The sequence below is a fragment of the Microplitis mediator genome, chromosome 11 (assembly GCF_029852145.1).
Source record: "Microplitis mediator isolate UGA2020A chromosome 11, iyMicMedi2.1, whole genome shotgun sequence".
Taxonomy (NCBI): domain Eukaryota; kingdom Metazoa; phylum Arthropoda; class Insecta; order Hymenoptera; family Braconidae; genus Microplitis; species Microplitis mediator.
Window position 1 is genome coordinate 14,294,588 of NC_079979.1, and position 26,063 is coordinate 14,320,650.

Sequence of the window (26,063 nt, forward strand, 5' to 3'; positions counted from 1 at the left end):
AATGTAATGTAATGTTTTATTTTAATGGAACAAGAGGTAATGACAATTAATATGAAAACTTTGTTACCATCGTTTTTATTATGTAACTTAATCAAATATTTATACGTGATCTACCTGATATAAGAGTATAATGAATATATATAATGAAAAATAATTGTAAATTGTTTTTAAGTATTTTTTAAAATTTATTATTCAAAAACGATTTATTTGTAAGAATTTATTACATTTCATAATTAAATAAAGAAAAATTTATTTAAAAGAAAGAAAAAGTTATTTCTTGAAATCAGAGATCATATTGCGCTAATGATTAATAATTTAAGAATTTTAAATTATACGAAGAGAAATTTATAGTAACAGAATTTTTGAAAAATGGATTATAGGATTGGCACCCATACAAATTATAATAACCATTCCCATCTATATGGATTTCATTCCCGTACAATATTGGAATCGTTCTTATAAAATTATGGTAAAATTCTTATGTTATGATGGTTATCGTTCTCAAAATACTGTGATAATTGCTCCCATACAGCTATGGTAACCGTTATTACATAATATGGCAATGCTTCCTATAATTTATGGCAATCTTTATCATATATTATGGTAATAATTATTATGACATTATGGTAATAGTTACAATAATAATAACAATAATTACTATGAAATTATGGTAACGTTTACCATAATATTATTCTATATCTTAATACCCCTAGTGGCAATATTGGTCAATTCTAAAGCAAATCTTGAGCAAGTCAAGCATAATATACAGTGAAATATTATATCTGTGCTTTCAAGATCTTGACTAAGATAGCTACTAGGGACTATTCTTACACTGTAACAAATTTTTTGGACCCGGTATAGTGTGAATGTATTCATTTAATCCCCTCGGAGTGAAATTTACTCTGAAGAGGAGTTTAACATATTATTGCAAATCCAATTCGAAGTGAAATTCACTTCTAAAAGAAGTTTATTTTAATATTAAAACTCCAAATCGAAGTAAATGTGGATTTAAATAAAATCCAGATCATTCTGAAATCTCTCCGGTGAAAAAACAAACCCCCTATTTACTCCATATGAAGAGTGATTTTTTTTAAACTCCGAGTGACGGAGTTAATTTGAATTTAAATAAAATCCGTAATAACTCTTAATTTTTTACAGCGTAATTCCTAGTAATTATTACCATAACGTTATGGGTTGATATTTTATAAACTAGAAGCGGTTACTATAATTTACTCTCCGTGTAGGAAAACATTAAAATTCATTTATCATTATTCATGTTTATTTAATAGAGCGGAATTTAATGTTTTGGACGATCTCACACGTAATTTCGCATGCTTTCCTTCTGTAAATTGTAGTGCACGATTAACACAGTTATCGAAGAAGATGTTGAGATACTTTTTTACTTGTTGAAATCGGCATGCGTAATTCATCGTGAATCTAAAAAAATAATTATATTATTCAATTTTAGGGTGATCAAAAACAAAACCCGACTGACTTTTATTTTTATCTTGTATGAAAATTTTTCATAGTCTTACGCATTACAATAATTCTTTAAAAATCAAAATGACTGAGAAATTTTGGTGGTTTTACAATTCTACTCACAACATCTTTACTCAAGGGAAGAAGCTACAATTCTACTCACTCACAACTTTACTCAGCTTCAACTCTACTCACAGTTTTTTTTACTCAGGTTTAAATCTACTCAGTTATATCTTTACTCAGCTTCAACTAGATTCAGCGAGAACTTGTCAGTGAGTCTAGTTGAAGTTGGGTAAAGATATACTGAGTAGAGATGTTGTGAGTAGAATTGTAACACTGCCGTAATTTTTAGAGGTCACTCAAGAATTTTAAAGCACATTAAAATATGGGTGGCATACCATCATTCTAACAAAAATTTCTCGTCAAGTACCAGATATATCATATACTACAAATTTAATCAAGTACTTGATCTAAATGACGGAGAATTTATAAAGTTCAGTTAAGTAATGTGAATACCGAAACAAACAACATTCAAAATGACTCGCATTAATAATTTCAAATATACCGTAATGAATTGCGGCAAAACTATAAAACGGTTATACCAGAAGTATTACCGAAATATCAAATATCCCGAGGTTATTATAGTTTCGTTCATAAATCATTGAGGCTAACAGTAAAAGAAAATATAGTCTTTATATTAATATTTGAAAATCTTGAGGAAACATCAAAAGTATCATACTCGGAAACATTTGAAATTTTTCTTTATAATGAAAAAAAAAATTTTTGAAAAAAAAGAAAATTGATTTTTAAATGTTTTTAGAAATTTTTGGAGTGATCCTTAAAAATTCTTCAATCATTCGGTTTTTTTTGAAGAAGATTTTTAAAATGTGTAAGACTTGAAAATTTGCATACGGGATTGAAAAAAAACCTAGTTAACTTTTTAGGTCACGTTACAAAACGGGCCCGTGAAAAATGAATCATACATGGCCATGCATGGCCGTATATGGCTCATGTATGAAGCATATATGGCCATACATGGAGCATAGATGGCCATCCATGGACATTTAATACAGTCATGCATGACCATACAAGGCCATGTATGGCCATACATGGTTTTGTATGACTGTATATGGCCATGCATGGTTGTATTAAAAAAGTTTGTATGCCCATGTATGGCCATATATGATCCATGTTTGGCCATATATGCTCCATGTATGGTCATATATGCTTCATATATGAACCATGCATGGCCATGTATGATTCATTTTTTACGGGATGCACGCCTCGAACGCTCATCCCGTGAAAAATTTGAGCTGACTATTACAATTACTTATAAACAGGATGTTGTAGTGTAAAAAAATAGGAAATTTTTTTGATATCATTGACAGCATATTGATGATTATAATTTGCTTTTTCGAAAGTGATTATATTCAAAGGTCCCGGGTTCGAATCCTACTAAAGCGAGTGCGGTCAGTAATAAGTCTAGCGTTTTTTCTGAATTAAAAATTTCCAATTCGATTAGAAATTCAATTACTCGCATATCTGATAATCTCTGCGTCGCCAAAATAATTTAAAAAAAAATTTTTTTTTTAATTTACTTATAATTTCTATGCATAGTCATATCAAGTAATATATGGCCGTATCAAGCTATGAATATAGCCATACATGGTCATGTATGGTCATTATGGTCATGTCTGGCCAATTTTCATACATGGCCATGTATGGAGCATTCATACATGGCCATGTATGATTCATTTTTCACGGGGGGTGAAAAAACTCAACCATGAATTATTACTCAAATAATACTGTATACAGATATATAAATCATATTATCGCTTTCGAATATAGTAAATGTTCAACGATATATTAACAGTTACAACATAAAAATTATTTGAGTAATTTTTGACAAAAATTCTTAATATTAATGAATCGTCTGATTTTCACTGAAATTATTATAAACTTACTTAATTAAATGATGTTTTATCCAATCACTATAAGAAAGGGACGAACGCAATCGCGGCATGTCAATATTCATCAATTCCATGGCATATAATAAACTTATTTCATAAGACATACCGGGAATATAATATTGTATACCACTCATTAAACATCTTATCATATGCTCCCATTCTGGAGTTATGTCGCGTAAATTTGGTTTCACCCATTCATTTAAATAGTCCACGGAACGCTGCTTGATATCATCAAATGATCCTTGACAAAAATTGAACCTTTAAAAAATTTTTATGTCATATATTTTTTAGAAATTAAAATTAATTTATGTAACTCATGTCGAAGAATACACCGCTAACTGGCTAAAGTTAGCCCCATAAAATTTTATACTAAAATATAATCACTTCTGATTGGTCAAAAGAGTGATTTAATATACATTAAAAGTACTCATTTTTTATATTAAACTACTGAATTTGAATGAAATGGGCGGAGTATCTCCCTACTCAATAATTCAAGCCAATCACTTATCTATCACTTTTCTCTCTTATGACGTCACTTTGAATTTAACTATTGCCATCTGTGATGTGAGTGATTACTATTATTGGTGAGAGTGGTGTAAAAAGTTCTGAAATTACTATACAGTATGGCAACTATTAAAAATCTTCGATGAGAATCATTACCATAAAATTCTCAGCATGTATGCCAAGATTTGTATATGTCTTGCTGATCGTATCGTACGCAAGAATATTAAAGATATCGTGAACACGTGCAATGAAACAGTGTCTGACGCTTTTCTTGCACCAGTAACTTACAGTAGGTAGTTACGGATGACTTGCTCAAGATCTGCTCAAGGCTCAAGGTCAACTTAGAGCCTTGAGCAGATCTCAAGCAAGTCATGCGCAACTGTTTTTAACTATACCCTGGTGGAAATTTTTCGGATTTCTATCTGAAAAAGTCTTAAGAACTCTGAAAAAGTCTTTAAAACTCTAAAACTGACTTTTTTATACAAAAGTCCGAAAAATTTCCACCAGGGTAGTCTTCCTCCAAAATTGACATAATCTGGCACGAATTTCTTGTGTAAGGCTTGCACTAGGCTTGCAATTTAAATCTGATCACAAGTATCTGCAGCAAGACATATACATTGGTGTGCTGATTAATTAAATACGTATGTGCAGCTTAGAGATTTTGGCCATGTTATGTATACATCTAGTGACATCGAGTATAATATTGATTGCACATGATGTATATAAGATACTATTAACGTATTAACTTACTCATCTTCGATACCGAGAAGATATCCAATACCTCTCCACACGTAACAAAAATCATCAAGATCATCATCAGTAGCGCCATGAATACCAAAAGCTTGGGGATAAAGAATAATTAGACAAACAAATGAACCTTGAGTCAAAGCCATTTCCCCTTGATTCATTTTTTTTGGTCGTACAGTACCCAGAGATTCCATTAAAAAAGGGCATTGTCCAGGTAAAGATACTGGACATCCTGATTTAAAATCTTCTAATAAAATATTTCTCATTGGCGACCATGGATTTTCAATTTTTGCTGCTTTATCTACGTCTTCATTTGACATTACATTTAATTTATCACGTACAATTGCGTGAACTCGACGTACTGTTCTAATGTCGTTGTACGCTTGTGTACCTTTTGTCCAAGGATCACTCGTGTACCAATTTCTGAATCGTGCAATAGTGGACAGGTATCTTAAATTTAATTAACTGATGTTACTAATTTGACTATCAATTATAATAATTAAAAATACCTTTTAAATGCTGTATAAGGCTCTGATGATTTTCCAGTTGCAATCAATGGCTTGAAACCATCTTCAAATGAATAAATACCAAATAGAGTCAAAAGCGTGGTAGCAAAAACTCCAATTAAATTATCTTGAGCAAATTTTTGACCCCGCAAAAATTTTTCCCGGTCTAGCCATTTAGGTATTTCATCAATAGATTTTTCCGAGTCTCCATCAACAGTTGATCCTACGGTTATCGGCATCAAGGTTTCAGGTAAATTAGGTAACGCATCTCGGGCCCATTGACAGATAAATTTACGTTTTGTTTCATCATTTAATTTTTTCCAATTCGAGGGAAGTTTTATTTTGAATAAGTCTTCAATTATTGTATCGGAACTTTTACTTTTTCCATTGGATATACAAGTCCTTAGTTTTTCATGCTCGTTATCGTTATTCGTGCAATCGATCGCGTGTTGCATTTTTTATCTATATCTTTGCGACTAATTGCGGAAAAAGTTATTTTCGGTTAATAAAATATTAAAATAACAGGAAAAAAATGAAGTCAAATATTTTTCTACGTACATATAATTTCTCATATAAATTCAAAATCACCCGCTTCGCGTTCGAGGCGTGCAATTAAATTAATGGATCTCTTGTATTTGCATGAAATCAAAATTGTCACCTTTTCTCTCTTGCTATTTTTTCTTATTGCAATTAAATAATCTTATTGTTGTAAACACATTTAGACAGAGAAAATCTCATGAAAAAAAAAATAAAATAAATAAATAAATTTTTCCAATGCAAAAAAAAGATTTCAGTTAATTTCTATCCTTCAAAATAAAAAAAATAATGTAATTATCAAAGTATTTAACCCAAAAAAATATAGAATGATATAAGAGTAAAATACAAAAAATATTTTACATACTTGTCTTCTTTTTATTCAATATTCAATTCTCATATTAAGTTTTCGCTGCTCATAAATTGAAATTTATTATCAATTATTGACGAGTTTATATTTTTTTACTCGCAGTCATTCAAATTTAAATTGATTACACTTAAACCGGTGTTGCCTGCAAGCGATGTCAAACAAGACTACGCTTCGCCACGTAATGACAATAACTTTTTTTCACTAACAATGGTTAAATACCGAGCTGTACATAAGTAAATACAGCATAGATTACTACGAGAAACAATATTTCAACTTAGTATAGACAAATAAATTAGAAGTCTTTTAAATAATTTATTCAAATAAATCATTTAAATGTTTACACACTGTAAAAAATTAGAAGTGAATTCGGAGTGATTACGGATGTTATTTAAATCCGAATTCACTCCGTCACTCGGAGTTCCGGAGTTTAAAAACAAATCAATTTGCATAGGGAGCAAATAGGGAGTTTGTTTTTTCAATGGAGTGATTTCGGAGTGATCTGGATTTTATTTAAATCCTCATTTACTCCGATTTGGAGTTTTAATATTAAAATGAACTTCTTTTCGGAGTGAATTTCACTCCGAACCGAACTTGTAATATTAAATTAAACTCATAAAATAAATACACAGTCATCCGCTCCGCATTCACTCCGAATCAAGTCCGCTAATTTTTTTACAGTGCAAAAGTATTTGACACAAATTAACAAATAAAAATAATTATAAATAATTTTGTACGAAATTTATTTTTATTATGTTTAAAAAAAGATTAAATATACAAAACAACATAACATAATAATTAATAAAGATTCATAGATTTTGTACTGAGTAAAAATATTTTCGTTTTCAATTTTAGATGTTACAGATGACAATAGTTTGGAAGATTTTTGTTGTAACTCGGCGTGCTTTTCATTTGTAAATTTCAGCGCATCGTTCATACTTTTATTTGTTTGAAAATTCAATAACTTTTTTATTTGAGGTACTCGCATCGCATATTGCATCATTAACCTGTTGAATAAAATTTTGGATTATTATTAATGTAAAGTCAATAACCCAATAATTATTGATCGTAGTCCGGTTGCTGACCTATTTACTCATTTTTAAAAAATTTAAAAAATGTAAATTTTATCTAAACAATTAAATAAACGCTACTGTAAGTATAAGGTGACACTTGAGCGTTTTTTTTTCGTAAAAACTTAAGAATTAATAATTTTTTATCATAATTCTAAATAATTATTATAGGATAATGTGTCTGAATTGATGAATTTTTTAACTTCCCGCTAAGAACATGGAAAATTTTCCAAAAAAAAGGGAAGTTATTGCTTTCGGTCCGATTTTCCAAAACCGAATTTCTAACAGATCTTGACATTTTGACGTTGTAGGGAGCTATTCTGACTAATTCCACGATAATGTCCGAGACAAGACAAGGACGTGGTTTCTTCTCCTGCCTCCCTGAGAAGACACCCAGTTTGTTTTTCATTCATTCGTCCATTCTTTACATATTCTCGCACATACCTAACTTCGGACTGGCACCCGGAATGCGCAGAGTCCTTACAAATCGTGAGTTCTACACGCCCATGCCCAGATGCTCCGACAACAACTGGGTGGATGCCAGTTGAACCGCGATCTAGTAAGCCAGAAATTAGGGCTGATATGTTTGCTCGCTTGACGTTCAGTAACGTCGAGAAAGAAGTTAAATGTCATTCGTCCTTTGTTCGTTGTGGACCACTTTTCTTGCCATCTGCGAATGGTTTTTTTCTGAGAGAGACAAGGCCTTCTTCGTCATCTGGCTGCACGGTCACGGATCCAAGGGTTGCTTGTTTATCAGCGCGAAGATTGTAACGGGCGCATCGTTCGTCAATCACAAGCCGAATGGGCACTGCCCTTGCAACTACACAAAGTCCCTCATACGATGCCGTCTTGTATGAGTCTTTTATTTGATCAGAAACTGCAGTATGTTAATTTTTAAAGGACGAGAACTCAATCCATGAGGGATAAACACTCAATTTTTTCTTTATAATTGGCAATATAATTATTGTTGTAATAAAGTACCAGTATTCGCAATCATCTTTAAAAGGTCAATAACTGGGCCACTTATCACAATATATTATATATATTTATTATGGATAGTTATCTTACTTCATAACGTGATGTTTTATCCAAGAAGAATAACTAAGTGAGGCACGTAGTTGCGGCATGTCAAGACCTATCAACTCCGTAAAATACAGTAGACTTATTTCAAAAGAACTATTAGAAACATCAAAAGAATAATTATCTGAACCAGCAATTAAACATCTCATCATATGTTCAAATTCTGGTGTCATATCACGGAAATTAGGTTTCACCCACGAGTTTAAATAGTCTGCAGAACGTTGTTTAATATCTTCCAATGTTCCTCGGCAGAAATTGAACCTTAAAAAAATTTTTTTTAATACTTTTTTTAGGATAATTAATTTTTTAATGACTTACTCATCTTCAATTCCTAAAAGATAACCGATACATCTCCAAACATAACAAAAATCGTCAAGTTCTTTGTCGGTAGCACCATGTATACCTAAAGCTTGAGGGTAAAGAACAACCAAACAAACAAACCCACCCTGTGTCATAGCCATTTCACCTTGATGCATTTTTTGAGGCTGCACAGGACCTTGAGATTTAATTGTAAAAGGGCATTGGCCAGGTAAAGCTACAGGACATGCTGATCGAAAATCTTTCAATAAACTATTTCTCATCGGTGACCATGGATCCTCAATTGTCGTGGCTTTATTTATTTCCTCATTTGACATTTCATTTAATTTATTACGTATAATTGCGTGAACTCGCCGGACGGTTTTAATGTCATTGTATGCAGGTGTACCCTTGGTCCAAAGATCACTGGTGAACCAATTTCTGAACCGCGCACCAGTTGATAGGTATCTAAATTAACGTTGTTTGAATTATAAACTTATCATAATTAATGTAATAGGAATTTAAGCCAAGTTCCGATTCAATTTACAATTTCTAGTATACTCAAAGTTAAGACTAGCCCCTGATTAAAAAACACCGATTGAAAATTTTTTAATCGAATTCAACCTGAAATTTTTAATCAGGGTTAAATGCTAGGACTTTATTAAGCAAAATGAAGGGAAAGAAAAAAAAAAGTTTCGAAAAATTTTGTTACAAAACAGTGAATTTTTTTTTTTAAATGTAGGGAAAAAATTTAATTCTAAAGTAGGGTAGAATTACCATCTGTGATCACTACTTCATTTTTGTCATTGTTATAGTGTAATAAAAGTATCTCTGAAAAATTAATAATGTCATGGCGTCGTTTACGAATTATTTTATTTAAATTTTTCTACTGTCCAAAACTGGTCAAAAATCCTATTTAACTCTTCAGCACTCTTGTTTTTTTTTATTGTCTCATTTGCACTACAGCGACATCCTATCATTCGAATAGTCCTATGAGCACAATGCTCATAACGGGAGTGCTGACGGGTTAAAATTAAATGTGAAAAAAAAAAAATTAACAGAACCTGTGCGAACTTCTAAAAAGTATAATAAGTACTGGAAACAATTATGTGCTGCGCGCGGCAGTCAATTTGCACAAATGAGATGTGGTTCACTCAATTATTCGGCGCCGTTGAACCAACAAGGACTGATGAAAGGACTAAATCCAGTTCGCAGGACATGTTTTTTTTCTCAGTGTGTAATTCCTTACAGTCTCTATTAAAACATCTTAATAAAAAAGTTTAATAAATTGCATTAAAAATTGTTAATTACTGTTATTGTTAATTGCTAATGTTCATAAAAATAAATTGTGTCAAAAGTTAACTTTAATCAGGACTTGGCTTAGTATTCACTTCAATATTTTACACTGATTTTTTCAGAGTAAATAATTAATATCATGAAAATTGTTGTAAATAAAATACCTTTTAAATGCTGTATATGGCTCTGATGATTTTCCAGTCATAATCAATGGATTGAGACCGTCTTCAAACGAATAAAGACCGAACAAAGTTAAAAGTATTGAAAAAAAAATTCCGAAAATATTATTTTGAGCGAATTTTTGACCGCGGGCAAATTTCTCGTGGTCTAACCATTCAGGTATTTCGTCTATAGATTTTCCAGAATCACCATCGACAGCCAAACCTACTGTAAGTGTCACTAGTGATTCAGGTACGTTAGGAAACGCTTCACGTGCCCACTGATGTACTAGTTCACTTTTCTTTTCTCTTTTTAATTTATTCCAATCTAATGGAAGTTTTACGCTGAATAATTTTTGGATAACTTCGTCTGAATATTCTATTATTTCTTTAGATGATAAATTATCAGATTCTTCTAAAGCCATTTTTATTTAATTTTAATAATTAACTATTTCTGTATATTATTTGTTTTAATATTCACCCGCAATGTTCTACAACACTCTTACAGTTGAACTTTAAATGAAGAATGATTTGCAATTTTTCAGATCTATATACTTAAACTATAGCTATCTTCAATGACTTACGATAATTATAATCTTATCAAGGCCGTATAATAGTCCACGAGTGGTTATTTTTTTTTTTACAACACTTTATTCAATAAAAAATATGCAACTAAATTCATAAAAAACTTGATAATCAACTAATTTGGATAAACTTAATGATTGATGAAAACGTCAATGGGAGAAAAAATGTAACGCTTAGAAATATCGAATTTTCTTCTTACAGAAAATTATGCTATTGAAAATTTTCAATTTGATATATTTCTAAGTTGAGAATTTGAAGATTTTATAGAAAATGTTTTTCTTAATCGAAGAAATCTGAGTTTTGTTAAAGATAAGCTAATTTTTTTTGTCGGAATTTTCATAATGAATTTCGATTATCTTCTATTACAGGCATTCTCAGATAGTTCCCATCACTATTTTAAAATATTCAATGACTTTTAACTGTCATGACGGTACCTGATTAAAAAAAAAATAATTCAAAACGATTAGAAATTATTCAAAACGATTCAATTTTAATACTATATAGATATACATTCATCATGGAGTAAATCGTTTTGTTTAATCAGAGGTATTAAAATTTTATTACTTAATTAAAAAATAATTAAAGGATAAATTGAAAAAGGGACAATGTAGTTACAACTTTGTCGAGACAAAGGTTTAAATGACAAAATTACTTACAGTTGTTATCAATCAGAAGTTAAACGAATTTGATAAATAAATTTCAGTAAAATCTTCAAATCAATATTATTATATAAAGTCTGCAGAAGAATGAGATTTTCTCTCACTAGTTGGCTATGATAAAGTTCATGAATTCGCACTAACACGCATGTGCAATAATTCCACCATATCTTTACAATAATGACCTTATTGTAAAGAAATGGTGGGAGGAAAGATCATTTCTTTGCGGACTCAACTACAACTCGGAACGTCAAATTTTGTAGACTAAAATTTATTTGCCAACTTTTATTTAACTTCTAAATGATAACAACTGTAAGAAATCTTTGAAAAATCTATACGACGGCGAATTTGATTTAATTATTTATTTAACGCCAATAGGCTTTGCACTAATAAATACACAATAATAAAAAGATACATGAGTAGAAATAAATCAAAAGAAAAATAAACAATCTATGTAGAGAAATAATATTTAATGGTTAATATTGCAGAAGTAGCCTCTTGATATTGGCTGAGAATGAGGCAATTGTATTGTCAAAAAAGTCAATGTCCGAGCAATGGCGATTGACTAGCCTTGTTATTCTATTAAGTGCCTATAAACGACGTAATTTTTATTTGGTTTGACGGTATAGAGCAGTCGAAATTGTAACTACGTTGTCCTTTTTTCAATGAACACTTAATTTTTTTTTTTATTAATTAATTAAATGTTAATACGGTTTTGACAGTTGAAAGTCATTGAGTATTTTCAAGAAAGTGGGGGGGAGGCATTGTTCGAGAATGCTCTGTATTAAAATAGTACTATTGGTTAAAAATTTTTAACATTAACCGTTTTAAAATTACTGTTCTGAATGTAATAAAATTTGATTCATAGAAAACAAAAAATTCTCGATTGAAAGTAAATATTCTTGCTTCAAGAAATTTGTTTTTAAAACTTAGATTTTCTTGGATATAGTAAAAATCTCCTCTTATAAAGGCGAATTCACTTGGCTCAAGAAAATCTTGATTTGTTTCCCGAAAACGTTTGTCTTCCGAAATATTTTCTTGACTCAAGATAACTTTTCTTCTGTGTATATTTGAAATGTTAATATAAAAAATATCCAATGAAATTTCGAACAGCTACAGAAAACCAATAAAATTTGAATTTTTATACGTTTAATATTGAGATACATTTATCCAAAAAATTATACACGGAAAGAAAATTATGGGAAGTTTTGCTATGCATTATGGGAATGGTTCCCATAATGGTATGGGAATAGTACCTATACTATTATAGGGATAGTTCCCATATATTATGGGAACCATTCCCATAATAGTATGAGAATATTTCCCATACCATTATGGGAATGGTTCCCATACCATTATGGGAATGGTTCCCATAATATTATGGGAATGGTTCCCATATTTGTATAGGAATGGTTCCTATATTGGTATAGGAACTATTCCTATAATATTATGGGAACTATTCCCATAATGTTATGGGAACCATCCCTATAATATCATAAAATTTTTTTTTTGCACAATAGTGTAGAAATTTCCCAAAATTTGAATTTTCTTGAATGTTTTGTGCTGACAAAAAATTCTTGTTAAAAATTTTAATGTTTTTTTGCCAAATACGATTTTTTTTTTTCAATGTTTGAATTTTTGTTTTTATTTTTAATAATATTTCTGTGTATTGTAGAAGTGATTACCACACTTCTTAAAAATAATTTTTTTATGATAATATGGGAATCATTCCCATAATGTTATGGGAATAGTTCCCATACTATTATAGGAACCATTCCCATAATATTATGGGAATGGTTCCTATAATTTATGGGAATGGTTCCTATAAATTATAGGAACCATTCCCATAAATTATAGGAATGATTCCCATAATATTATAGAAAGTATTCCTATAAATTATAGGAACCATTCCTATAGTGTTATGGGTATCATTCTTATAATTATAGGAACTATTCCTATAATTATGGGAAACATTCCTATAATTATAGGAACCGCTCCCATAATTTATGGTCGTAATTCCTATGATGGTATAGGAAAAAATTTCACAAAATTATGGGAACCGCTGCCATAATTTTCTTTCCGTGTAGGAACAAGAAAATTTTATAAATTTTTTAGTGATTTTTGGAAGGCTGTATTTTCGTGAAAAATGATAGTATCGAAAAAATAAAAAAAGGAAATTGAAGCTTGAAATCTCTAGTTTAAAGATCTTCCAGCAATATAATTTTCTGAGCCACGGTTTTTGCGGAATCATAAGAAATAGGTTGACAAAATTTTTCTAAATTTTTTGGTTTTGTTTTTTAGGTCTACGAGGCCGGCAAAATTTTTTTCGAAAAAACCAATTCATGGCTCGTTTAGGAAATTTATTCAGCTATAATTTGCTTTTTTTTGTTTCTCTGTACGATAATTTGCTGCTGAGATATCAGCCTTCAAATGAAAAAGGATTCTTTTGTCTTCGATTATCGATATCTCAGCATAACTAATGGTTACACAGCAATTTAAACGGCATTTTAAGAAACTTGAATAAATTCCCTACAAGCTCCATTTTTGATTTTTGAAAAAAAAAATTGTTTTTTATCCTTAATATCAATTTAAAAAACCCACAAAAAATGGCCATTTTGTATATATTGCATAATTCACCCAAAGTGAATTTGAATGCACTCCCAAGTCGAAATTTGAATGGTAAGTTGGAAGTATTGGACGTTGAAATCGTCATCTAGATGTTCAATGTTAAAAAAAAAAAGACAAAATCAATTCTCTTTGGCTTTTCCGTGGGGAATATTAGTGGGTTGAATAATAAAAATACTCCCGTATTTGCATTATCCAGCTTACAGACTTGAACTTTGGCACAAATATTCCCATCAATCTCGCAAATCTCCCACCATCGGTATTTTTTCCGAAAACTAACTCTGAGGGAGGTTTTACCAGAGTGAAAGATTAAAATACTTTCGTTTTGACATTATTTGACTTACAGGCGTGAACTTTGGCACAAATATTCCCAGCAATCTCACAAATCATCCACCATCGAAGTTTTCAAAAAAAATACCGATCACTACACAAAATTGAGAGTAAATTCGAAGATGATCTTGAAGTTAACAGATAATTACAATTTTTCTGATTTTTTTTTCAACAAATCGATTACAAAAAAAAAATCGGTCTAACATTACACATTATTATATTTATTTATTTATTAGCTTCAAATATGCGCGTCAATTAAAATTTTGGTTTGTAGACCAATGTTATGATCATGCGAATATTTTGGTTATACACACATGTTTTATACAATTATTTTGCATTGAGGAATTATTACATTTTAATCAAATTGTCTTTTTATAAAAAATTTTCGTTTATTAAAATTAATGCTAAGATATGAACTAAATAATTTGTAAATAACGATGACACTAATTAGTTTAGTTAATATTTAATTTAATTACTCGTTAAAAAAGTTGCAAATAAAAATGAGGATTAAAAATAACTTTGTTAATTATTTATAAAATTTATGATAATAAGTCGTTAATTTATCCTTGCCAGTTATTTATTTATAACAACAATATATAACTGTAGAAAAGATAGATTTGTATATCGACACCATTAACACAAAAACATATAATTTATACACTGATAAAAATTTCTATGGTAATTATACAAGAAATGTGTTGGAAGTCAATTGCCAATGCAGTTTTGTGATTAAATAAAACCAGTGTTGTAATTTTACAACACATTTTTTACAATTTTTGTTTTGGAAAATTGCAATACAAAAGTACTAATCTTACTAAACAGATAATGAAAAAAGGTTTGTAAATTTTACACAACGAATGTTGTAATTTTCGAAAACAATTCAATTGGAAATTATTTGTAAAATCACAATGTGTAACTGTTTTAATACACTCAGAGAAAAGTCGATAGTCGTGTTAACTAAAAAGCTTCAACTATTTAAAATTAATTCCTAATACTATTTTCGATAGTAATATTAACTATTCATTAATTGCTGAAACATAATAAAATTTATTGGTATTACTAAAATTTGATAGTGATTAAATTTTTTTATCGCAACTACTGAAATGTAGTTAAAATTAAACGAATTTTAAGTAATTACAGCAACTTTTTCGTTAGTTCAAGTAACTAGAAAATTGTTTCAATCGTAAGTGTTGATTCATAGTTAATATTAAATAGTTATTCTAACTATCGAGTTAATTGCTAAAACTAAAATTTGTTAGTTAAAGCTCTATTTCACTATAACTTTATAGTTAATTTAACTAAACGAATTGGTATTAATGAAACAAAACAACGTAGCGTTATGAATTGTTTGATTACAATTATTATAAGTAAAATAATGATTGCAACCGCAACCGTCACGTAGTTAAAATAACAATCTCATAACTATATTAACTATAAAAATGCAAAAAAGAACTACAACTCAGTTGCTGTTTCAATTATTTTATAATGATTCATTTGTACAAAAATTGACGTTTGCACGAATCATTTATTTACAGTGATTGAATACTTATTCAAATCGTCACAAATGATACTAATTTTTTTTCACGGCAGCTGAAAATTTTTTCTATTTGCTACAAATATTAAAAAAAAAAAAAAATTTATTTAACGTATTTGAGTTCCCAAAAACTTACTATTTTCTTAAGTAGCCCGTTTTGTCCCTCCCTCCCCCATATATTAGACTGTATAAAATAAAATCGATATTTTGTTTTTTAGTTCCCGACGAAAACTTTGTTGTACGTAACAACAAAGTTTGGTTTCGGTCCGATTTTCTAAAACCGAGTTTTGGTATATATACGTACATTAAAAGAATAAATTAATTTTAATAACTGTTTGTAAAACTAAAATTATAGTTAGTAATCTCATTTAGTTGAAAATAAAGTTTTTAAATAGTTAAAAAAAAACAATGTGTAATGGCAATCAACGAGTTTAAACTAATATTAATAATTTCCCATACAATTTACTTCATACTTCGTTCAGAACAAACTTGAACACAAAAGAAAGTAATATAACTATTAATGAAGTTTCAAAAATCTTGTAATGATTAAAGATATTTCTAGATTTATTTTTAGATGTATTGGATAATAATAGTTGAGATGATTTTTTCTGTAACTTCGTGTGCTCTACATCTGTAAACTTTAAAGCATCGTTCATACTTTTGTTTATTTGAGCATTCAGAAATATTTTAATTTGAGGTACTCGCATCGCATATTGCATCATAAACCTGTTGAATAAAATTTTGGATTATCATTGTTGTTAATATTATTTTTTATAAATGTATTTTCATTATCAATTATCATGGATCTTACTTCATAAATTTATGTTTTATCCAATCTCCGTTGCTAAGAGCAGAACGTAGCCGCGGCATATCCAGATCCATCAATTCCGTGAGATATAGCAGGCTTTCTTCATAAGAAATATCGGCAAGGTAATAGCTTGACCCAGCAATCAAACATCTCAACATATGCTCAAATTCTGGTGTAATATCACGGAAATTAGCTTTAATCCAGAGGTTTAAAAAGTCTACAGAACGTTGTTTGATGTCGTCAAATGATCCCCGACAAAAATTGAACCTTAGGAAAAATATAATTTCATATTACCTGCATTGAAATTCACAGAATCAATGATTGTTCTGTTAGTCGAAACAAGGAACTTTCAGGCAAGTGTCAATTAACAGGCAGAAATAATCAGTTTCTTCCCTATATGGAGAAGTTATCATTGTTTGAAATGCTTTGGTGTCATAGTAAAACCGGACCATGTTGACCACCCGACGAAAATTGACAAACATATTGCAAAAATTACTATGGCGAGAGTAAAATTTACAATGTAATAGTTACAGTAATTTGCGATATAATTGTTAATTTGACGATGGCTTTATTACTTGACATCATAGCAGTTCAAACAAGAATACTTTCTCCGTGTAGGAAAAAAACATTAGTTTCTGTTCGCTAAGTTAATTTCTGACCATTTCATTCCTGTTAGGATTGCATATGTTTATTTTAAATTTCTAAACAGTTATTTTATTTTAATAACCAACCCAAGTGACAATTGTCTTTGGAAAATTAAAAAAATATTATAAGTTTTAAGAAAAAAAATTATTGAGTTGATAAAAAGTCTGTTTTTTTTTTGTTAAATTACTTAAATTTGCATATTTAATATGCAACGTTATTTTTTTGTCGCAATATCGGTCAGAAATTATCCTGTTTTGACTGACTTCAGACATTCAAACTTCCAGTACCAATCCAAGTAATATGAACAATATAGAATAATATAAAATACGATTTTAGACTTTAGTTGGTGTCAGAGCTCTCCTTTGGCTCGGGCAGTCAACTACACCCTCGTCTGAAACGGTCTTGTTTCATCCCTTGTTACGCAATATACTGTTTCAAATATCGTTTTCAGAAAAAACAAGTTTTTAAACAAACTTACTCATCTTCAATACCCAAAAGATAACCAATACATCTCCAAACATAACAAAAATCATCAAGTTGTTCATCAGTAGCACCATGGATACCAATAGCCTGAGGATAAAGAATGACTAAACAAACAAATCCCCCTTGTACGACAGCCATTTCACATTGATGCATCCTTTTTAATTTTACAGGCCCTTGAGATTTAACTGCAAAAGGGCATTGTCCAGGTAAAGTTACAGGACATGTCGATCGAAAATCTTGTAATATAATATTCCTCGTCGGTGATAATGGATTCTCAATCGTTGCAGCTTTCGTCATTTCTTCATCAGACATTGCGTTAATTTTATGACGAATGATTGTGTGAATTCGTCGAACTGCTTTCATGTCGTTATATGCCGGTGTACCTTTTGTCCAAGGATCAGTAGTGTACCAATTTCTTATCCTTACACTAGTCGACAGGTATCTTAAATTATATGAATCACTCGGGATAAACTAATTGTCATCAAAAATAATTAATAAAATTTATTAAAAATACCTTTTAAACGCTGTGTAAGGTTCTGATGATTTTCTAGTAGCAATTATCGGTTTAAGACCTTCATCAAATGAAACAGATCCGAACAGAGTTAAAAGTACAGAAAAATATATTCCAAAAATATTGTCCTGAGCGAATTTTTGACCTCGTGCAAGTTTTTCGCGATCTAACCATACGGGTTTTTCCTCCATAGAATTTCCAGAGTCACCGTCAACTGACAAACCGGCTGTTATTGGAACTAGTGATTCGGGTACATTTGGAAATGCATCACGTACCCATCGATATGTTAATTCACTTTTTTCATCTCTTTTCAAGTCATTCCAATTGGCCGGAAGTTTTGCGCCAAATAATTCTTCGATTATTTCCTCTGAATATTCAATTATATCATTGGATAGTAAATTCTCAGATTGTTTCAAAGCCATCTTCATTAGATTTGAATATTCTCTTTATATTTATTATTTCTACGATTTTTCATTCGTGATACAATTCACAACTTTTTCGTTTGTTCTTAACGAGAATTCAAGAACAATATACTGTTTCTGAAATTCTCTTCAATTTTTATAAAATCGTAATTCATGACGATTATAATCTAATCAAGTCTACATCCAAACTTAAGACTGATATTTTTATTTATGTCTCTTTATTTAATCGAAAATATGGAAATAATTTGATCAAAATCTTGATTGCCAAGTTACTCAAATAGAATAATAATACAAGTCATCGTGAATAATCATATTATTACATGACTTTCAATATTTTTTATATCTTGATTAAGTAATTAAAGTCTTAACGCAAAGTTAAATTATTGGTTTAATTAACATCTTAAAATTATTTAATGGAAATCGACAGATTCAAATCATCATGATGATTTGAATCTGTCGATTTCTATTAAATAATTTTAAGATGTAAAATAAAAAATTCGGAGTGAATTCGACGTAAAATACGGATTTTATTTCAATTCGAATTCACATCGTCACTCGGAGATCCAGAGTTAAAAAAAAAACTTCGTATACAGAGTGAAGTATAAAAATTTCTGTTTTCAGCGAAGTGGATTTTGTTTTAATCCGAATGTACACCAATTCGAAGTTTAAATGTTAAAATACTCCTCGCCGGAATGAATTTTACTCTAAGGGCATTAAATAAATAAAATATTTGCTCTGCATTTACTCGGGATTCAATCTGCGTTCACTCAGAAAATTTATTACCGAGTCAATACTTCATTTCAGTTTTTAATTTTATAGCTTATTTATTTATTTATTTTTTTTAATTTTTATAAGTACACGAATTTAGTCGGTATATTGATAATATCTCAATCTAATAGAGAATAATAGTTTCCCTCATTTTTATTGCAATTCCACATACATTTTGTTTGTTAATTTTGATGGATTTTTCAATGTTTTGTTAATTTAAGTGATCATCGATCTTTTTATTTGAGGGGTACGAAATCACGTAGTTCATTGTTAACCTGATAAATAATTATTTTCTATATACGTATGCATGGCATGTCAGATTCAGCAACTCTCTGTAAGACACAGCAGACGTATTTCATACGAACTATCAAAAATATGAGAAGAACAATATACTGAGCTAGATCCTCGGTAAAAGTTGAACCTTTAAACAATTTTCACGTGTGGAAAATTCTTTCTACTTAAAAATTATTTTACTTAGTCGTTGTCAATACCAAAAAGAACATCTATACAAATCCAGATATAGTAAAAATCATTACGATCTTAATTAGTAGCAGGACTAAGTTCGAAAGATTGACGATAGAGTTATTTCCCTAAACCATAAAATTTACTATCATTGAAAATAGTGATGGGAATGTACGGAAATGCTTAAAATGTTCATAGATGTAATAATTTTCTTCTCTCTAAACATGAATTAGTGAAAAGAAGCGAATATTCACTAATTCCAAGTGCAAACCAAACCACTAATTCCAAAAAGTGGTTCGGTTGGCACTCAGAATTAGTGAATATTCATTAATTTCACTTATTTATGTTTAGAGAGTTCTTTTTTTTTCTCTTCAATGGAGTTCATAGATTAAATAATAACACGATAATTTAAAAAAACAATTTTTTTCATTTGAACTTCAAGCCAACAATGATTTGCAATTTTTCAGATATACTAAAACTGTAGCTATCTTTTACGGCTCATCATAATTACAATCTTATCAAGCTTGTACATACAAATCTGTGAGTTATCATTTTTCTTATATGCTTTTATCTAATAAAAAATATGCACAAAAATTTATAAAAAAACTTGGTTAATTTGATTAAATGATTTGAATATAATAATAAGAAGCCGTGGATACTTGTATACGTAATAGGTTTGTATTTAAAAAAAATCTGGGCATCGGTTGGCCCTGCAGGCCAGCCCCTAAACTTCCCGCTGTTTTCGAGCTCTAAGAGCTCGAAAAAATTAGTATAAATACATTTTCGAGCTCGAAAATACCTTTGTTTCTCTTTTCTTATGAGCTTTTCAAGCTCAAAAGGGTTACGGTTTATGTTAAAATTTAAAAATTTATGAATGAATGTTTTTTATATATTTATTTACAATTATGTTAAAAAATTAGCTCAAAAATAAGTATTTACGTGATACGTTGTATCTACATCGTGTAAGTATATCGTGATACCAGCGAACATGACGAATTTTGAGCAATCACTTTCAATGACTTATATAAAGAAGAACATATTAGTTTTGAGTAATTCTGTTCAGTAATTATGATGTTGATCAATGGAAAAAGCAGATATAGATTTTAAATTTATTATTCCGTCAACAATATCTCTGGAACGGATTATCTGATTGGGACGTTCTTGGCAGCAATCGAATGCTTTTATCGAGTTCTAGAGCTGATTAGATTTTGGAATTAATCGATTTGATAGTTTCCGAAATAATCACGAAAAATGAAAAAAAACGATTTTTTTCTATGCTTTCGTCGACGATATCTCTTGAACGAATTATCCGATTGAGACGGTTGAGGTGGCAATCGGCGCGTTTTATTGAGGTCTAAAGCTGATGAAATTTTGGGAATGATTGGTTTAGTCGTTTCGACGATATTTGCAAAAATCCGTTTTCTACTGTTTCTTTCGTCGACGATATCTTTCGAACGGATTATCTGATTGAGACGTTCTTGGTGGCAATCGAAAGCTTTTATCGAGTTCTAGAGCTGATTAGATTTTGGAATTGATCGATCCAACAGTTTTCACAATATTCAAAAAAAACGAAAAAAAAAAATTTTTTTTTTTTCGTATTTCTTGAATATCTCAGAGTTTATTTGACTAAATGGTCTAAAATTTTTTTGAAAATCTAAGTTCAGAAGATATCTTTCGAATGCCGCAAGAACCATCTGATTCGGTTCATTCATCAAAAAGATATGAGAGGTTTACATCCACACACACACACACACACACACACACACACACACACACACACACACACATACATACATACATACATACATACATACATACATACATACATACATACATACATACAGACATCGCTCTGAAAAAGTCAGAATAGCATCCTAGCACTTTCAAATGTCGACATATGATGAAAACCCGGTTTTTGAAAATCGGGGTAAAACCAATAACTTCCCGAATTTTCAGAAAATTGTCGATTTTCTCCGCGGGAAGTTAAAAAATAAAGTACTTTTAATGATAATTGTTTATAAAATAAAAATAAAAATGATTTACCTCCTTCCTATTTTCCTTATGCAGCAGGAAATTATAAATTGTCTATTTGAATAATAAATAAGAAAGTAAATAAAGGATCAAATTTTGGATTCAAATTATTACGAAATTTATCATTGATCTATTTAAATCGTTAATCTGTATATTTTTTTCATACTCAATTTGGTTTTTTCAAATAGACCTTTTTTTATCAACCACCATATTTTCACTATTTCACTTCAATGGTGCAGTAGTCCTCAGTGAAAATGATAGAAACCGAAACAAAAAAAAGGGCACTTAAATTTTTGATGCGTCGTTTATTAAATTTTTTTTTTTAGCAATTACGATTAAACAAAAAGGATGAGGATAGTTATTTTCAATGATGTTTTAAAGTTCTACTCTCTTCAAATGAATCAATAAAAAATGCTGTAAATCAGCGAATATTCACTGCTAATCGGTCCCAAGTATACTGATTGAATTAGCGATATACTTGAGACTATTTATGCAGTAAATATTCAGATTGGACTACTGATCACTGATTGATTTCAAGGGAGTAGGAAGCTATTCTGGCTATTTTTAAATAGATATCCGTGTGTATATGTGTGTGTGTAAGCCAATTTCGTACGATATCTCTAAAACTATCATTCTAGAACGAATCAACCGATTCAAACGTACTTGACGGCGATCGAAAGGGCTCATCAAAATTTAAAGCTGATTAGATTTTGAAGTCGATCAGACAAGTACTTTCCAAATAATTTGAAAAATCTAAATTAAAAAATTTTTAACTTCCCGCTAAGAAAATCGACGATTTTCGAAAAATTGGGAAGTTATTGTTTTCACCCCGATTTGCGAAAATCGAAATTTCATCAGATGTCGACGTTTTGAGGTCCTAGGAAGCTATTCTGACTATTTTCAGAATGATGTCCGAGTGTATGTATGTGTGTGTGTGTGTGTGTGTGTGTGTGTGTGTGTGAACGCGTGTGTGTGTGTGTATGTGTAAACACTTTGTAACTTTTTAACTAATGAATCGATTTGGATGGTTGACGTGGCAATCGAAAGAGCTTGTTGGCCCTCAACTTTCCTGAAAATTTCAGATCATTTGATCAAGCAGACTCGAAAATATCGGCGAATTACAAAAAAAAAATTTTTTTTTTTAGTTATTTAGTGATTTCTCAGAAACGACTTGAACGATCGACTTCAAAATCTAATCAGCTCTAGAACTTTATAAGCCGCGTCGAATGCCACTTCAACCATCTCAATCGGTTAATTTGTTCAAGAAATATCGTTGGCGAAAGAAATGATAACAAACGGTTTTTTTCGATTATCTTTGAAGTGACTCATCCGATCAATTTCAAAATTTAATCAGCTCTAGAATTCAATAAAACGCGCCGATTGCCACCTCAAACGTCAAAATCGGTTGATTAAAAGATATCGGAGCTGAAAAATTAAAAAAATAAAATTTTATGTTATTTTTTCCAGATAAATCAAAATATAATGTGCTAAAATGTGTCTGAAATCATACCAACTCTTTCTCTTTATAGTCTCTTCCGATCATCAGATAATGTCATATAACTTGTTCTTTAGTTTTAAAAATATTGTAAGCAAAAAATTGAAAAACCCAGTCTTTAATGTTTTTCTCGGATATTCCATATATTATTGCTTTGACCTAAGTCAAAACTCATTCAAATCTTGATTTTGATCACTGACATTGATTTCTGCCTCAACACATTTATTTCAGAGAACATAATCGATAATAAAAATTTAAAAGCCGCTTCTTCATTAATGGTTTTCGACTCTTAACTTTTCAAACTCTAGCATAAAACGTAACTTGTTAAAGCTTAAAAAGCTCATAAAAAAATGATTCCATGTAATAGCATTTTCGAGCTCGAAGAGCTCAACAATATATTCACAGTGATGTTTTCAAGCTCCTTGAGCTCGGAAACAGCGGGAAGTTTTGGGCTTGGCCCGCAGGGTCAACCGACGCCAAGATTTTTTTTGGTGGTGTTTGTTGTGTAACTAAAAATTCGCAATAATTTCCCACACCATTTATTTTATTCTGTCTTTACAAGAAACTTAAACATCCGAAAAAAACAATTAAGATAAAGAATGAAAATTCCATAAATTTAAATTGCGTGAAAATATTATCGTTGTTTTTAGATGTTACAGATGATAAAAGTTTGGATGATTTTTCTTGTAACTTTGCATGCTTTTCACTTGTGAATTTTAGTGCGTCATTTATGTTTTTATTTATTTGGGCATTCAAAAACTTTTTAAGTTGCGGTACTCGCATTCCATAGTACATTAAAAATCTGTTAAATAATTTTTTTAGTATTATTTATAAATGTATTTTCATTGACAATTATTATGGATCTTACTTAATAAATTTATGTTTTATCCAATCGCTGTAACTCAGTGCCGCACGTAATCGTGGCATATCCAGATTCAACAGTTCCGTGAAATATAGCAGGCTAACTTCGTAAGAAACGTCGGCAAGATAATAGCTTGAACCAACAGTTAAACATCTCATCATATGCTCAAATTCTGGTGTAACATCACGGAAATTAGCTTTTATCCAGAGGTTTAAAAAGTCTGCAGAACGTTGTTTGATGTCGTCTAATGTTCCTCGACAGAAATTGAACCTCAACAAAACATAATTTTGAATGAATTTCTCAATAAAATAAAAAAAAAAGCTTTATTAGAAAAACTTACTCATTTTCAATACCCAAAATATAACCAATACATCTCCAAACATAGCAAAAATCATCAAGTTGTTCATCAGTAGCACCATGGATACCTAAAGCTTGAGGATGAAGAACAACTAAACAAAAAAACCCACCTTGTGCACAAGCCATTTCACATTGATGCATTCTTTTTAATTTTACGGAGCCTTGAGATTTAATTGCAAAAGGGCATTGCCCAGGTAAAGTTACAGGACATGCCGATCGAAAATCTTGTAATAAAGTATTTCTCGTCGGTGAAAACGAATTTTTAATCGTCGCAGCTTTTGTCATTTCTTCATCAGACATTGAGTTTGCATTCGAACGGATGATTGTGTGAATTCGTCGTACTGTTCTCATGTCGTGATATGCTGGTGTACCTTTTGTCCAAGGATCGCTAGTATACCAATTTCTTATTCGAATGCTAGTCGACAGATATCTAAAATAAAACAAAATACTTGGAATAAAGTAACTACTGTAAATGATAATTATAAATATTCATAATTGATAATTAATAAACATACCTTTTAAATGCTCCATAAGGATCTGATGATTTTCCAGTGGCAACTAAAGGTTTGAGACCTTCTTCGAATGAAACAGATGCAAAAAGAGTTAAAAGTACAGAGAAAAATAATCCTAGAACATTGTCCTGAGCGAATTTTTGACCGCGCGCGAATTTCTCGCGGTCCAACCAAGCGGGTATTTCTTCCGTTGATTTTCCAGAGTCACCGTCTACTGACAAACCGGCTGTCATTGGAACTAGTGATTCTGGTACATTTGGAAATGCATCACGTACCCATTTATATGTTAATTCACTCTTTTCATTTCTCTTCAAGTCATTCCAATCGGCTGGAAGCTTTACGCCAAATAATTCTTCGATTATTTCCTCTGAGTAATCAATTTTATCGATGGATTGTAAGTTTTCAGATATTTTTAAAGTCATTTTCATTAGATTATAATATTCTACTTTTTATATTTATTATTTCTAAAATTTTTCGATTATGATGTAAATTACAAGCCTTAATAATCGAACTTTAAACTAGGAATGATGTACTATTCTTTAAATGCACTTCAACTTTTATACCTGTTGTAACTTAGATAACTATAATCTAATCAACTCTACGGACAAATTTTTGAATAATAATAATTATTGTTTTTTTAATTATGTTTGATTTAATCAAAACTATGAAAACGATTTTATCACAATCTTGATAGCGAATTCATTGAATTAAAGTGACAAGGAATCTTATAATTCGTTGATTATTTCACGTGTTTTTACTTATTTTTAAATACTTTAATAATTAACAAAATTATTCGTTTTAATAATTCCCAAAATTATTTGATGAGAACCAATGAATAAAAGTTATTAATGATTTTCTAAACTGAAGGAAGAAAAAAAATGTTTCTAATTAGAGAAGTATTTTCGATCCAAGAATTTACTGTATCGTTAGTTATTAATGATATATATTTTTTATCTCAAAAATTGAATT

The 26,063-nt window shown here is 30.2% G+C and overlaps 4 protein-coding genes across 5 annotated transcripts; all 4 read right to left on the reverse strand.

Moving 5' to 3' along the window:
* Positions 1-264: 264 nt before the first annotated feature.
* Positions 265-6,512, reverse strand: LOC130677844 (uncharacterized). Of its 2 annotated transcripts, none has more exons than XM_057484727.1 (6): positions 6,108-6,512; positions 5,765-5,939; positions 5,210-5,682; positions 4,704-5,150; positions 3,444-3,707; positions 265-1,437 (listed from the first exon to the last, which is right to left on the reverse strand). In XM_057484727.1, the coding sequence occupies exons 3-6, from the start codon at positions 5,659-5,661 to the stop codon at positions 1,269-1,271; spliced, it is 1,332 nt and encodes a 443-aa protein (XP_057340710.1). In that variant the 5' UTR covers positions 5,662-5,682; positions 5,765-5,939; positions 6,108-6,512; the 3' UTR covers positions 265-1,268. The 2 variants fall into 2 exon arrangements, with proteins under 2 accessions (XP_057340710.1, XP_057340711.1); XM_057484728.1 differs by having other exon boundaries at positions 5,765-6,012.
* Positions 6,513-6,827: 315 nt separating this feature from the next.
* On the reverse strand, positions 6,828-11,388 carry LOC130677584 (uncharacterized). The gene is made up of 5 exons (XM_057484402.1): positions 11,250-11,388; positions 10,015-11,027; positions 8,576-9,022; positions 8,246-8,518; positions 6,828-7,114 (listed from the first exon to the last, which is right to left on the reverse strand). The coding sequence occupies exons 2-5, from the start codon at positions 10,431-10,433 to the stop codon at positions 6,865-6,867; spliced, it is 1,389 nt and encodes a 462-aa protein (XP_057340385.1). The 5' UTR covers positions 10,434-11,027; positions 11,250-11,388; the 3' UTR covers positions 6,828-6,864.
* Positions 11,389-14,421: 3,033 nt separating this feature from the next.
* Positions 14,422-18,728, reverse strand: LOC130677222 (uncharacterized). The gene is made up of 4 exons (XM_057483897.1): positions 18,189-18,728; positions 17,670-18,116; positions 16,550-16,813; positions 14,422-16,464 (listed from the first exon to the last, which is right to left on the reverse strand). The coding sequence occupies exons 1-4, from the start codon at positions 18,611-18,613 to the stop codon at positions 16,206-16,208; spliced, it is 1,395 nt and encodes a 464-aa protein (XP_057339880.1). The 5' UTR covers positions 18,614-18,728; the 3' UTR covers positions 14,422-16,205.
* A 5,169-nt stretch (positions 18,729-23,897) lies between these two features.
* LOC130677434 (uncharacterized) lies at positions 23,898-25,632 on the reverse strand. Its single transcript, XM_057484196.1, has 4 exons — positions 25,098-25,632; positions 24,566-25,012; positions 24,232-24,495; positions 23,898-24,165 (listed from the first exon to the last, which is right to left on the reverse strand). The coding sequence occupies exons 1-4, from the start codon at positions 25,520-25,522 to the stop codon at positions 23,919-23,921; spliced, it is 1,383 nt and encodes a 460-aa protein (XP_057340179.1). The 5' UTR covers positions 25,523-25,632; the 3' UTR covers positions 23,898-23,918.
* Between the last annotated feature and the right edge of the window lie 431 nt (positions 25,633-26,063).